The 14,051-nt window shown below is 41.3% G+C and overlaps 1 protein-coding gene across 8 annotated transcripts in view; it reads right to left on the minus strand.

Moving 5' to 3' along the window:
* Positions 1-14,051, minus strand: part of FARS2 (phenylalanyl-tRNA synthetase 2, mitochondrial) — a 252,522-nt gene that overhangs the window by 168,533 nt on the left and 69,938 nt on the right. For all 8 annotated transcript variants that reach the window (XM_086740264.1, XM_086740258.1, XM_086740261.1 and 5 more), the window contains 2 exons: positions 10,551-10,710; positions 1,317-1,448 (listed from right to left, as the gene is read on the minus strand). In XM_086740264.1, coding sequence (XP_086596390.1) covers positions 1,317-1,448; positions 10,551-10,710 — 292 coding nt within the window. The remainder of the gene's footprint in view (positions 1-1,316; positions 1,449-10,550; positions 10,711-14,051) is intronic.

Consider the following 14,051-nt stretch of genomic DNA (forward strand, 5'->3'; position numbering starts at 1 on the left):
CATGCACATGTAAAGTAATTGTTTCGAGGCCACAGTTTAGCTCTTCTCACACATGTTAAAGGAACCTAAACATAAGAACTGAGCGACATAGAAGTTTTTCAAGAAGAAAGCCTGGCCATTACTGTATTACATCTGATGGAAATAATACTACACAGTAGTCTTCACTCCTGAGGCTGATCAGAGCCTGTACTATATTTAACATACCATGAACATGATAACCTAAGAAAGAATATTAACATAAACCATTAACCCACTGGGGAGAAACTCTAGAAGAGGATTCATCTTTTAAAAGGAAAACGATCACATTAAAATACACACAAATGTTGACGAAAACAAGCAGTAGCAAGCAGTCAGGGCTAAAATTGAGCCATTCACCGTTATCATACTTGGACTCCAACAGAAAGAATTTAGAGCACACTGAAGTACAAAAATAGCTTAGGAAACCAGCTGCAAAAAAAATCAACCGGGTATAACTTGGCTATCTGAAACCACACTTGTTAGAATTAAATGGATCACATTCCAAAAGTCTCCCATACCTAATAAATAGTACTGGAAGATACTGAATGACAGAGGTCTGAGCACATGCAGTCTGACCTGGGCTTACAAAGAATTACTTTTTCTAAGCTAATGAAAGAACAAGCATGTAAAATTCTCAAAATGAAAATTATCATAAAAAACACCAATTTTTCTTTTCCTTCCATCATACTTACAAGTTTTAGAAAACAAAACCATCAGGTGACATTGCTTTATAATAATTCCAACTAAAATAAATTATGTTGCCCTTAATGCAGTTTATAACCTCATAAATAACCATTCTGAGGATAAAAGAAATAAAACCAAAAAGCAACCTACCATTTTACCCAGCAACCAAACTGCAATATGAAAGACATCACATTCCTCTTTCTACACTTTAGAGATACAGGAGTACTCTGATATTCTAAATATTAGGGGATGCTCTTTGCTTATGATACTTTCAAATCGTAACCATGAATGCACTTGACATCTCTTGGAAGAAAGAAAAATGCACACTCTAATTAGTTAGCCTCTCTTTTAAAGCTGACATCTGTCTGTCTTCCTTACTGCACAAAATAAAAGGCAAGCTTTCTGTTTGCAGGCTCCAGATTGCTCTCTCAATTGCTACACTCAAATCACAGCATGCAAGGGCTGTGTTTCACCTCAGGACTATTTGTGGTGGCTGCCATGAACAGAGATGTCTGCGCTCACCAGGGGAGAAGGGAGCATTTCAGACTGTGAAGCCGATTGTGCTGGAAGTGTTTGCTAACAGAGATGTCAATGAAGTAAAGGAGTTCCAGTACCTGAGTTAAGCAGCTGTTGCTCCATGACCCCGCAGCCCAGGACCTCCAACCATTCTCCTTGGAAGTTGATCTCCATCTCAAAGGAAGGGTGAGTAAACGGGAAGTAGCAGTCCACCCATCTGACTTCCAATCCTGTAGCAGCGTTTAAAAAATAAATAAATATGAAGGGTGTATGCTTAAAAGGCCATCCCTCCAACCATCTGTAAAACTTGCCCTTCAACTAATGACACCAATTACAGCACTCCAGAGAAAATAAATAGCAAACAAACTAATTTACAACACTTCTGCAAGGCAATAAATCTTAAAACTTGTGGGAAAAAATGACCATGTCTTTTCTAATACAAAAAATGCTTTGTGTAATTCAAGCACCCTTTGAAACCAAATCAATCATCTGTCAAACTCGAGCAACCACCTGGCATCAAACAAAAATGAGCCAAGATCATGGGAAAGTCAGTAATTTTGTCATTGTTTGCACCAGAAGTGCTCCTCGCAGTAAAAGCTAAGTCTTTAATTTCTACTTAGTATTTTATGGATCAGCTAGGCAAGTATAGAATCATAGAATCATAGAATAGTTGGGGTTGGAAGGGACCTTCAAAGGTCAGCTAGTCCAATCCCCCTGCAAGAAGCAGGGACATCTTCAACCAGATCAGGTTGCTCAGAGCCCTAAGTACTTTTTTTTCATCAGAACCTTAATAAAATACACAGCTATTCTTTCTGTACATCTTTAAATATGTAAGTTTAAAAAGGTATTAATACACACAAATATAGAGATATATACACAGAGTTGCACATTATTAAGGTATGCCATATAACAACACACACGGAGTACTCTGGACCCGGGAGACTAGAATTTAACTTTGTGTGGATGTGAAGTGTAAGAGAAAAGTGCCACTGGGTAGCCCTCCCTCCCTCACAGCTCAGCGCCTCTGCAAGTACCACTGTGCAGAGCTAGGAAACCCCTGGCATCTCAAAGCAGGGCAAGGTCTGCCCCAGAAGAGGGCAAGGTCTACAGTGCCGCCAAAAGCAGAGGTGTTGTCAAGGCCCTCATTATATTCCATGAGTTTTAGTTCTTGTAACGATTTACACAAGTTTTGTTTGCTAAAGAATTTTTTTCTAGATGTTAGGTGTCAGGGGGAAAAAAATATCTCGGAAACGTGAACTGTAAAAATTCAAAAAAGAACTGAACTGTGAATTCTGTGAGCTAATGCCTTAACCCCAAGGCCATCTTTCCCTTCAGTTAAGCCAAATGCTAATCAGCTAACCAGGCAGGTCCAGTTTTGAAAATAAGGGGCACAGCAAACGTTGTTTGGGTGAGAGTAACTGTTAACACTCCTGGTTTGATTTTCAGACTTTTTTTGGCTTTGTTTCGTAAAAGGAACTTAAAATATGAAAATGCATGATTTACACTGAGCGTTTTTCAAATTAAAACATTTTCTGTAGCCTCAAGGATTAGATTTTCTTTGATTACTTCTGAAACATTAAATGTGGCTACAGAAACTGAAACAGTAAGTTACAACAAAAGTGCACATACACAGCTGAAACATAAAATACCCCATAGTTGCAGGTAACTTTTTTGGATGTTACGAACTTTCCAATAGAGAGGTAGGTTTCAAAACAAATGCATTGGTACTTCTAGATTTTCTTTTCTGTCCTAAAATTCAACCTCAGGTAGTTATATGAATGATAAAAAAGTGTTCTGACAATTTTACACACAGAACAGCAATTACACCATTCATAACCATACTGTGACTTACAGCAATCACTTCACTGCTTTTTGTCTGCATAACAATAAAAAATTACACAGATAAAGAAAGCAATGTGTATACAACACTACAGTGGGTGGAAAATATTTTTTTTAATTTCCCAATCTTGGTACAATACAAATGCATTTTTAATCCTAGGGCTGTACAACTCTGCATTCTCTGTAAAGTCATGCACGTATAAATTATCTTCATTCAGCTTGCAAAATTTGCAAATGCAGCAAGAATGACATCGAATATTCAAGCAGTTTCATGTTCAGAAACAACATTTGGATAATGGTTTAATTTTAATCCTCTGATTACTTCAGAATGAAGGTCTAGGGGAAAAAAGGATTTATCTGCTTTTAGTTTTTAATTAAAATAAATTTTAAAATGTAAAAAAATAGATTTAAAGCTCTTTTTAAATTTTCAATTTTAATGCATATAAGTACTTAAGAGGCATTTGTTTTAAGCGCAAATAAGCAAGCAAACAAAAATCTGAATAAAAACAACTTCACACTGAAGAAACAACTCTCATCTTCATTCTGTTCTCTAAATTAATAGTTAATCCCATATACTACAATAATTTTATTCATACAGTAGCCAGGACAAATGGGAACACCTCTGTAGTTGACATTCAAGTGTTCTTTCAGACTTTTGGCTCTGGAAGATTTTACTGAAAAGCAGAAGGTGCTCAGCCTTCAGCAAGATTAAGCCTTCTAACTGCATTTCCATAGACTGTCACAAAATAAATGGGTACATTTATTATTTAGATACAAAATATTGTCTTGGTGCTCGGTATATTTCTAAGGAATAAAGGGCATTGCTCACATGCAGCAAATTAAACCACTAAAGAATTAAAAGATTTATGAAGATTAAGCTTACTGTAGTACTATATAATTTAACCTGATGAGGCTTAATTTATTTCTTAACATACAGTCCATGAAATGCTGTTCAAAATTATCTTTTCTAGAGATTTTAGGAGGTTAGGAGATGCATATCTGTCTTAAAACACAGAGGCACTTAAAAAAGCACAATGCTGAATCTAAACGGAGACTGATCACTATGATCACTAGGTACAAACTCAGTAATTGCCCTGTTTCACAGAGATGATTTGTATTAGCCGAGGACACTCATTTCACAGCCTCACAGTGTTCACAGGAGTCCTTCCAGTGGGTACACATCCATTAGTAACTGTGCTGGGGTGACCCTGGTTGGACACCAGGTGCCCACCAAAGCCTCTCTATCACTTCTCTCTTCATCTGGACAGAGGAGAGAAAATATAGCAAAAGTCTCGTGGGTTCAGATAAGGACAGGGAAAGATCACTCACCGATTACCATCATGGGCAAAACAGGCTCGACTTGGAAAAAATTAATTTCAGTTATTTCTAATCAAATCAGAGTAAGATAATGAGAAAATAAAAACCAAATCTTAAAACCCTTTCCCCCTACCCCTTCCTTCTTCCTGGGCTTAACTTTACTCCCAAATTTTCTACCTCCTCCCCCTCAGCAACAGGGGGACGGGGAATGGGGGTTGTAGTCAGTTCATCACATGTTGTCTCTGCTGCTCTTTCTTCCTCAGGGGGAGGACTCCTCACACTCTTCCCCTGCTCCAGTGTGAGATCCCTTCCATGGGAGACAGTCCTCCACAAACTGCTCCAGCATGGGTCCCTTCCATGGAGTGCAGTCCCTCAGGAACAGGCTGTTCCAGTGTGGGTCCCCCACAGGGGCACAAGTCCTGCCAGCAAACCTGCTCCAGCATGGGGTCCTCTCTCCATGGGCCCACAGATCCTGCCAGGAGCCTGATCCAGCGCGGGCCCTCCATGAGGTCACAGCCTCCTTCAGGCATCCACCTGCCCCAACATGGGGTCCTCCACAGGCTGCAGGTGGATCTCTGCTCCTCCGTGGACCTCCACGGGCTGCAGGGGGACAGCCTGCCTCACCATGATCTTCACCACGGGCTGCAGGGGAATCTCTGCTCTGTCACCAGGAGCACCTCCTCCCCCTCTTTTTTCACTGACTTGGGTGTTTGAAGATTTTTTTCTCTCATATTCTAACTCCTCTCCTCTGACTGTAATTGCTGTTTGCACAGCAACTTTTCCCCCTTCTTAACCATGTTATCCCAGAGGTGCTACCATCATCACTGATGGGCTCGGCCTTGGCCACTGGTGGGTCCGTCTTGGAGGTGGCTGGCATTGCCTCTATCAGACATGGGGGAAGCTTCTGACAGCTTCTCACAGAAGACACCCCTGCAGCCCCTCCCCCAACCAAAACCTCGCCACGCAAATCCAATTTAGTAACTTACATGCCGCATCATCAAAGAGTAAGGAAAAAGTGAGTAGTTATTGTTCTTTCTGAGTACTGAAGTAAGGAACTGGTCATAGACTGCACTCAAATGTAATGGTGTTATCAGATATTAAGCTAATCAAGTATCTGTCAGTGCTAGCCTAATTAAGTCTCATAATGAAAAAGGCCTGACCATAGGCACTAAAAAAGGAAAGAAAAGGGAAAGAAACCCCAACACATTAAAGCAGCCTATTGCTACGCTACAGCACAGAAGCAACAAAGCCAGAGACCCAGATGGTCATCACTGACCAGAAATTCTCTTTGTTGCTGTGAGGATTATTTTTAGAGAAGTAGTCTACAGGAGAAAAAGGAAAGAGGGGCAGAGGGCTGCTGGGGAGCTGTGGCCACTTGAGGGGCGTGTTGATTTTTAAGTACTCCGTACCGCATTGCTTCAGCCTATTCATCTCACTTGCAGCAGACAGGAGCTGGCTACCCATAAACCTATGTTAGCTCACATTATTATTAGCCAGGCCATTATGTCCTCAATAATTATTTTTTTTAAAACTCATTACTCTCATAGATCTCTGGGCACTCAAAGGAGATAACAGTACAACAGACTTAAGAAGAAAAAGCAGACCAATGTGTTTGATTTAAGAGAGATCCACTGGCTGTTCAGTTAGAACCAGCAGCGAAGCCATCAATCAAAGCACAGCATTACTAACGCTCCCGCCTTCTCTTACCAGTACCTAGGAACTGGGTAGATAAATACGGGATATCTGTGATTTTTTGACCACTAAATGTAAAGCAACAAATCACAGAACTAACACACAGCCATTGTTTTCTATTTGCTATAGTAAGATTCCTTCTGAATCTCTCAGGGTCCAGAAAGCTTTTGGCAAACTACAGAAGAAGGGTTAGAGAAAGAACTGGAATTGGGAAAGACTGCCTGTCTAACTTTAGGAGGAAACCTAAGATAGCTAACCTTTGAAAGCCTCATTACAAGGTAACTAAAATGAGACTAAAATGAGACTTCCTACACTGATAGATCTGCATGTGAAGATGGAGGTGTAAGTTAAATTAGTGGATTTTAAGTGTGCACCATATCTGGAGGTAATAGAGTGTTGTGGTTTTGTTTAGTGAGGGGGGGCCTAAGGTGGTAGCTTCTGTAGGAAACTGCTAGAAGTTGCTCCCCTTTGTTCAGTGGACTCGGCCAGGCCTAGGGCGGACCCACTGCTGGCCAAGGCTGAGCCGATCGGTAGCGGAATGTCCCGTGATAATGCCTCTGCGATAACTTAAGAAGGGGAAAACAGAAAAAAAAAGAGAGAAGAGAAGATGTGAAGAAGCTGAGCGGGGGCAGAGGCACAGAGTGGGAGGCAGAGGCCTCATGGGCCTTGCAGGCCTCACCCTCTGCCCTCTCGCCAGGCGGCCGACTGGGCCCTAATCGGTCCAGCCTGGCTGCAAGAAGTGGAGAGAAGATGAGATGTGAATGAGATGTAAAAAGGATCCTGAGAGACATCTACCAGCCTGTTGTGAGGAACAGCTGCAAACGCCAAGGTCAGTGAAGAAGGAGGGGGAGGAGTAATGCGGCTCCTGGCCAAGATTCCCCTGCAGCCTGTGGTGACGACCATGGTGGAGCAGGTTGTCCCCCTGCAGCCCATGGAAGTCCATGGAGGAGCAGAGATCCACTTGGAGCCCGTGAAGGACCCCGTACTGGGGCAGGTGGATGCCTGAAGGACGCTGTGGCCCGTGGAGGGGCTGCTGGGGCAGCTGTTCTGGAGGGACTACACCCCGTGGAAGAGATGACCCACACCAGAGCAGTTTCACGAAGGACCGTGGCCCATGGGTGGGACCCCACAAAGGAGCAGGGGAGGAATGCGAGGAGTTCTTCCCCTGACCATGAAGCAGCAGCGTAAAACGTGTGATGAACTGACCGCAATCCCCATTCCCTCTTCCCCCCTGTGCCGCTCGGGGAGGGGAAGGTAGTAGAGATAATGTTAAGCCTGGGAAGAGGGAGGGGTGGGGGGAGGTTATCTTGTTCTCTGTCTCATTCTCCTGCTAGTTTCAGAAATAAATGAATAGTTTTCCCCAAGTCGAGTCTGTTTTGCCCGTAACGGTAACTTTAAGGATTTTCCCCGTCCTTATCTCAAACCTCGAGCCGTTTTTCCTTATATTACCGCTCCCTGTTCTCTCGGAGGGTGGGGGGAGTGAGAGAGAGACTGCGTAGTCTGGTCCCAATCGGGGCTGAACTACGACATAGAGGAAAACTAAGAAAGATGATTTCTAGGCGTAACATTTGAAATAGCTTCCTGACAGCAAAATCCCATGAAAGAAACTGAAAGACCCTCACTTGTAGAAAGTAAAATCAGACATGGCATACCACTAAAAAATGTCATAAAAAGAACTATCTTACATTGGCAAATATTTAAGACAATTGCTTGCATGCTCCAGATCGTTCCCCTACTCTAATATCCATCATTCCTTTGCCTGTTGGCAAAGCCAGGAAGAAAGAAAAAGACAAATCTTAGGAATAATTGTAGATGCATATTTTTATGAAGTCTTTGACATTCCTCATGAAAATCTACTGATCTTTAAGCAACTTTTGTTAAATTGTTTACTGGCATGTGCAGTCAACACTAAAGTATCCAGAGTCAGGTAAAGCAACATTGGCTCATTAAATATTACGTAAACTAATCTAGTGCAATACATATCTGAAATGTAACAACAAATGAACCAAACAAAAATAACAAAAAAAAAAGTCAGTGATCTGACCCTCCTGCAGAGATCCTCAATCTATCATCCTCTTTAGCTGGTAAATTCACAGAGCAGCACAGCAGAAGCACAGCTACCCAAGTCCAGGACATCAAGTCTAAGCTAGTTTATGTAAAACTAAATTCCATGACTGTACATTCATGGTAGCCTTAACAGGCAATTCAAACAATCTGCCTATGAATAACAGTTGACCATAGAACAATGGAATATTTCAGTAGCTTACTGCAGCTATGATCTTGCTCTCCTGCTAGAAATGATGTGCAACTTCACTGCAATATTCTGCTGATAGCACACGCTGTAGAAACACACTGTACTGTAAAGAATACAACTGACGTGAAGTATAAAAGGAATTACATTTTTGCTTTTTACAGAACATGGAGCCTTATGGAATATCCACATGAAGGAAAAATATAGAATTCTTCCAAGAGCAGTAAGAGCAGTAAAATACATTTAAAATTTCAAGTTGAAATCTATAGGAGTTGAGACAAAAAAAAGAGTAATCAAAAGTGTAGTGTAAAGTGAAGAGCAAAATTAAATTTAAAAGCTTACAGCTGTCAAAAGACAAATGTAGTTATTTGTGCCCTAGGTCACTTGCACTGCACTCATATGCCTAGTGCCTACCATGAAGTTTGCTTCTTTGAATATTACCTTCCTGTTTGTATTGACAGCTTAAAGAAGATTGAGAAGGTGATGTGGAGAGAGCTTAATATTTCCATGAATTGGGAGGGGGAAGCGGGGGGGGGGGGGGCGGGAAGAGGTAATTAAATTCAAATGACTGACTATATCTTGTCTTTGTATTTCAGGCAAAATACTAGGGGCATGGAAATAGAAAATCCCTACAGTAAGAAGGCAGCATCTGCTTTTAGTCTGTAGGTTTACAATCATTTAAGAATATATTTTTTACTGGCCTTCTAGCTACTGTGTGGACTGTAACATGAACGAGTAACAGCCAACATACTGAAGCATAAAGTGCAGCATCTGTCAGCACTCAGAGAAGGATGTCACTGCAGTCTCAGATATTACTAATAACTCCTAGAAATTGCTCACTTTAAACAACACAGAATCACAAGAAAATCTGAACTTATGAACTTAAGAAATTTTCGGCCAGGTGGAATAGAACAAAAACTGGTAAAAGTTTTGTTTGCTGTAAATTCAACTTTAGAATTTCAGAAAAATATTCAAGCAGTAATATATAGGACCTGCTACCATTATCAAATCCACTCTTGGAACTACTGCTTTAAATGCAATGGGCATCTTAAAAGAGCTCTGAAAGTAGTCAGGATACTCCATGCATTCTAATACTATCCAGTATTTCCTCAATAGAAAAAATGAATCAGTTCAGAAGAGCAGCCTCCTTGCCAGGAAATAGCACTAACATGGCAATTTTGACTCAGGTCATTTACAAATTCAGCTCCTGAAACTGAAAGCAGGTATTTCCGAGGAGACGATATTTCATTCGTATACACAGACATTCATTATTCTTCCTCATTCCACTCTAAGTACCAAAAAACAATTATGTTCCAGCTTGGTGCGAACTTAGCAAACACCATCTCCCCTCAGCTGCAAAGTTTAATTTATTTGTGCAAGGGAAATGCTCAGGGCACTTTGTGTGCGTATGCAGCAAAGCAGCACATGCACGTGCGTACCCCTTCCCTTCTGCTGTCCATCTCCATGCTGCCAGTGTGAGATGTAATCGTTGCCCTGCACCCTGCCCAGCAGTGCCCAAGCTGTGATGCATCCCCAGATGTGATGCCACAGGCACGCTCTGTCCCTCCAGGGACACAGGAGGCTTATGAGGATGAAGCAGAGGGGGTCCCACACAGCTTTGTGCTGGAGCTGGAGCTGCCTCTCCTCACAGGACCCACACCAACAGTATCCTGCACTTACTCTAACACATGGCTTCTGCCAGACGAGTGCCAGTAGTTGGGTCTGGCACGTGTCCCTACCTGTATTCATGCCTCCTACGTTACCCTGACACGCTGCATACCAAAGCATTTTCACAAAAATCCGATGATTCAACTCAGCGTTGTGTGCACCAGTATTTAGGAAAACTAAGAGAGGAGTGTGTGTGGCCTCTTAGGCTGTGCTCAGTAATTTTATAAGGTGTGGATATAACAGGATTAAAGAACAGTAACATATAAATACAAATTACAGCTGAAAGGTCAATCAGTAGTCAGTTACTCTGACATTAAAAGACACTGGGATGGAACTCTGACCAAACTTAAGACAAAAATGTAGTCGTAAAGAATACGAACGAAGACTCCTAAAATTCCTGTAACTTTCATTACAAAAAAAACCCCGCACGTGGCTGTTTCAGTATCCTAGCTGTCAACATCACCCTTAAGCCTCCTGTTTTTATTATGCAGCAAAATGTTTCTCAGAAGTCCAGATGCCTACAGCCATCAGCAGCAGTCCAGGAAAAAAAGGTGCAAGAACCTACCATCACCAAAGATGTGAGTCATGAGGTTTGTGAGCACTTGCTTCAGGTTGAACTCCACCAGTCTCACTGCCTCCATGGTGTGACACTCTTGCTTGTGTGCCGTGCGATGACCTTGCTCAAACAACTGTAAGCCTTCACCATCTTTGATGCTGGAGAACAACTAGAACAAAACCACAAAAAACACCAGTGTTTTGCATCAATGACTCTCCAAATGAAAACAGGAAATGAAGTTTTACTGATTTAAGCAGGAATCTTACCTGCTAAGTCTGCACCATGAAAAATAAATGTAAAGACTGATTTTATACAAATTCTGTTCACTAAACATACAGACAAATCATCACAAGAACAGAAATATTCAAACAGCAGGTTTCATGCAGACACAATGCATGCAGAAGGAGTCTGACTTTAGGTAGCACGCAAAGTAGTAGCAAAATGGATTGAGGGAATTTCAAGAACGCATCAGTAGCATTTAACTTTTTATTGCTCATGAGAAGGAGACTTGGCTGGCAGTTAATCTCTTTAGTGTGCTGCAGAGAAATACTAAATAAGAAAGGAAAAAGAGAAATACCGAATAAAATGAGTATCCATCAGTCTAATAAAAATATCTTTACTAATTAAAAGGCAGCAGCTTGACAAAACAAAGTGTTACACTTTTAAATAACAGGTTCTTTATTCAAGTGCTCACCTGAAGGTTTAAACCCCTTTCTTCCTACTGGCATTATTTCTACACTGGCTGGAAGAAGGTTATGATACCCACACCTTATAACTAATTTACTGTCAGCAGGGCAGATCAGTCCTCCAGCATCTGATTTGGAAAGCCAGGAGGTATTCACAGAGGCCGGCACTAGCCTTGGGAAGTTTTAGGCTTACTGAGTGGTCAATTCACAGACACAGGCTCGCTCAGAGAGGAACCTGGAGTGGCTAAATTATGTTCCTGCTCTGAACCACCCTCTACAGGTAGCTATTTTTTCTTTCTATTGACTGAAGAGACTACCCTCAGTAAGCCAGAAATACCCTTCAGGCCACAGAGATTTCCCCCCTTTGGACCACAATACATTGTATTTACACACTAGAAGATATACTCATTATTTTCCCCATCAACATTATTTTAGGACATGAAACTCTTCTTCCTTTTCCCCTTCTTTCCCTCCCTCATCCCCCAGCTTAAAATTGGTTCCTCAAAGGAACAGATAGTCTGGACACTGCCTTTAAAATACAGAATTTGTATCAAAAAGTACATAGAAGTACTTTTCCTTACCACCATATTATTCCCGAAATGTTGATCTTGCAATTACTCTCTGAAGCAAAATGCTATTTCAGTAGATCATATTAGATGTGGCAATAAAATATGTGCAAGAACAATCAGAGTAAATACATTTAGTCACACCCCAGCCGTCTAGCCTGCCGGTCTCTTCATCCTGCCAAACCAGCCATATGCACGCCCTATCTCCTCTCCATGCCAGCACAAGTGGCCATGCAGGTGTGCACTGTGCCAGGCTGGGAGGTGGATCTGGATCAGAAGTAACCCAGAAGGGAAGAAACTGATGGACGTGAAAACGGTCAAATTCAGCTCAATAATCAATTATCAGCATAGTGGTGGCACCAAGAGACATACTGGCACGTGGGACAGGGCTGGGCCACTTCTGATGGAGGTGTGAATCTACGCCAGTTCACACAGGCTGTGAAAACACAGCTTTAGGGGAGTCCCCAAAGGACAGGTAGTGGCAAGGGGACAGTCCCCCTTACAGTCAAGCACCAAGAGGCACTTTGGTATTCTCCATAAAGGCTCCATCAGCTCCTGACAACTCCAGCACAGCTGTGGATGGGGTTACACTGAGAAAAAAAAAGATGTCTGACAGCTGTATTAATATTTATTCCCTTCTTTCCGTTCACCAACGTTGCTATGTCAATATGAGCATCTTTAAACTGATACACCAATTTCACTATTACAATGATTGAACTGTGCTAAGTACATGTCTTGGATTAGAAACACTTCAACATTTCTATATACATAAAGCTAAGAAAGTCAAAGCTTGAATAAAATGAAGAATCACCTACAGGAGCTTCTTTTTGATGTCAATTCTTCTCAAGCACATATTGGAGCAAATGGAGGAAAAAAAATAATCTAAGTCTTGCATAAAACACTGACACATGCAAGATGCCACAATTCTGTGTACATTTATTTCTTCAGTGCAGACTAAAATAAAATGCACTTTTATTGTATTGAATATGATCAGTCATCACTGCTACCAGAAAATAAATTTTCTGTACCCATAAATTGAGCACTAATGTGTCTTTTTAGAGTAAGTACAAGAAGTTTTTTTCTTGAAGTGAAGGTATGCAAAACATTGAATATTGTCTCATCATGCAGAAGGAAAAAAAATAATTACCAAGATTTATCAGCATATCTGACTGATGCTGCATTACACAGAAGAAGGCAGAAAGAAATCAAAGTGACCTTACCATGTGGCATGAAATTTACTCCCAAGTTAGCTCATAACAAGAATGAAGTCAAATTTCGTAACGTTAGGTCCAGAAGAGACTGAGTTTTAATTGGACAAATATAAACAAACCTGTGCTCCTTTTAAAGCACTTCACAGTATTTCTCAGCCTGGCATGGAGGGCAGAAGTCACATGAGTGATTTCAACACAGACACCAACATTTCTTCCCTCATTTGACAGACTTTTTTTTTATCTCACATCACTTCATTATCCCTACATGTAGGATTCAGTCCAAGACTAAGTGTCTCTTTACAGAACGGCATTCATAGTAGGTTTCAGACCAGAAAGATCTCTAACTACATTCTGTCTTTCCACAGTGCAGTTGTGTATTCCTCCTGCCAGTCATGCATACACCAGCAATTAAGATAGTGACTACATAACGCTCCTGTATTTACACTCTCAGACAAACCCGCACTTAAGACAAGCTCTACGTGAGGATCTGCATGTGGCAACACTCAACCTTGCCACACCGAATACATTTTCACCCACTGGCCCTGATAAATATCCCTATAAATAAACAAACAACTGCACTCTAAATCCACTTACAAATAGCAAACCATTTCCACAGTATTTTAAGTGTGCTGTAACATTCAACTGGTGGATTAGGAATGATGAAGATGATGGCACTTGAAGACGGCTCATCGAAAAGAAAACCTAATGCCAGTTCCAATCAGTGTCCAAGACGATGAAGCTTCTAAACCTGCACCCCCATCCAAGCAGTTTCAGGTGCCAAAGAGATACATAGCTCATCATCCACACAACAGAATTCTCTTTCTTTACTACATACCGATAAGCATCTGTTTTGGGAGAAAATGGCAAATACCACTTCAAGCAAGAAGCTTGCCAGTGGTCACCTTGATTTCTGGATCCTTCCATTTTCAGTCCTCCAGTTACAGCTAAGAAAGGGTATTTCTATTTGGGTTTTTTTTCAATCTAATCAAAGTGTTTCTAAAAAAAACCAAAATCATCACTGCATTTAAGGGAAAACCATACAGATGT

The sequence above is a fragment of the Chlamydotis macqueenii genome, chromosome 2, assembly GCF_036417535.1.
Source record: "Chlamydotis macqueenii isolate bChlMac1 chromosome 2, bChlMac1.mat, whole genome shotgun sequence".
Classification (NCBI taxonomy): domain Eukaryota; kingdom Metazoa; phylum Chordata; class Aves; order Otidiformes; family Otididae; genus Chlamydotis; species Chlamydotis macqueenii.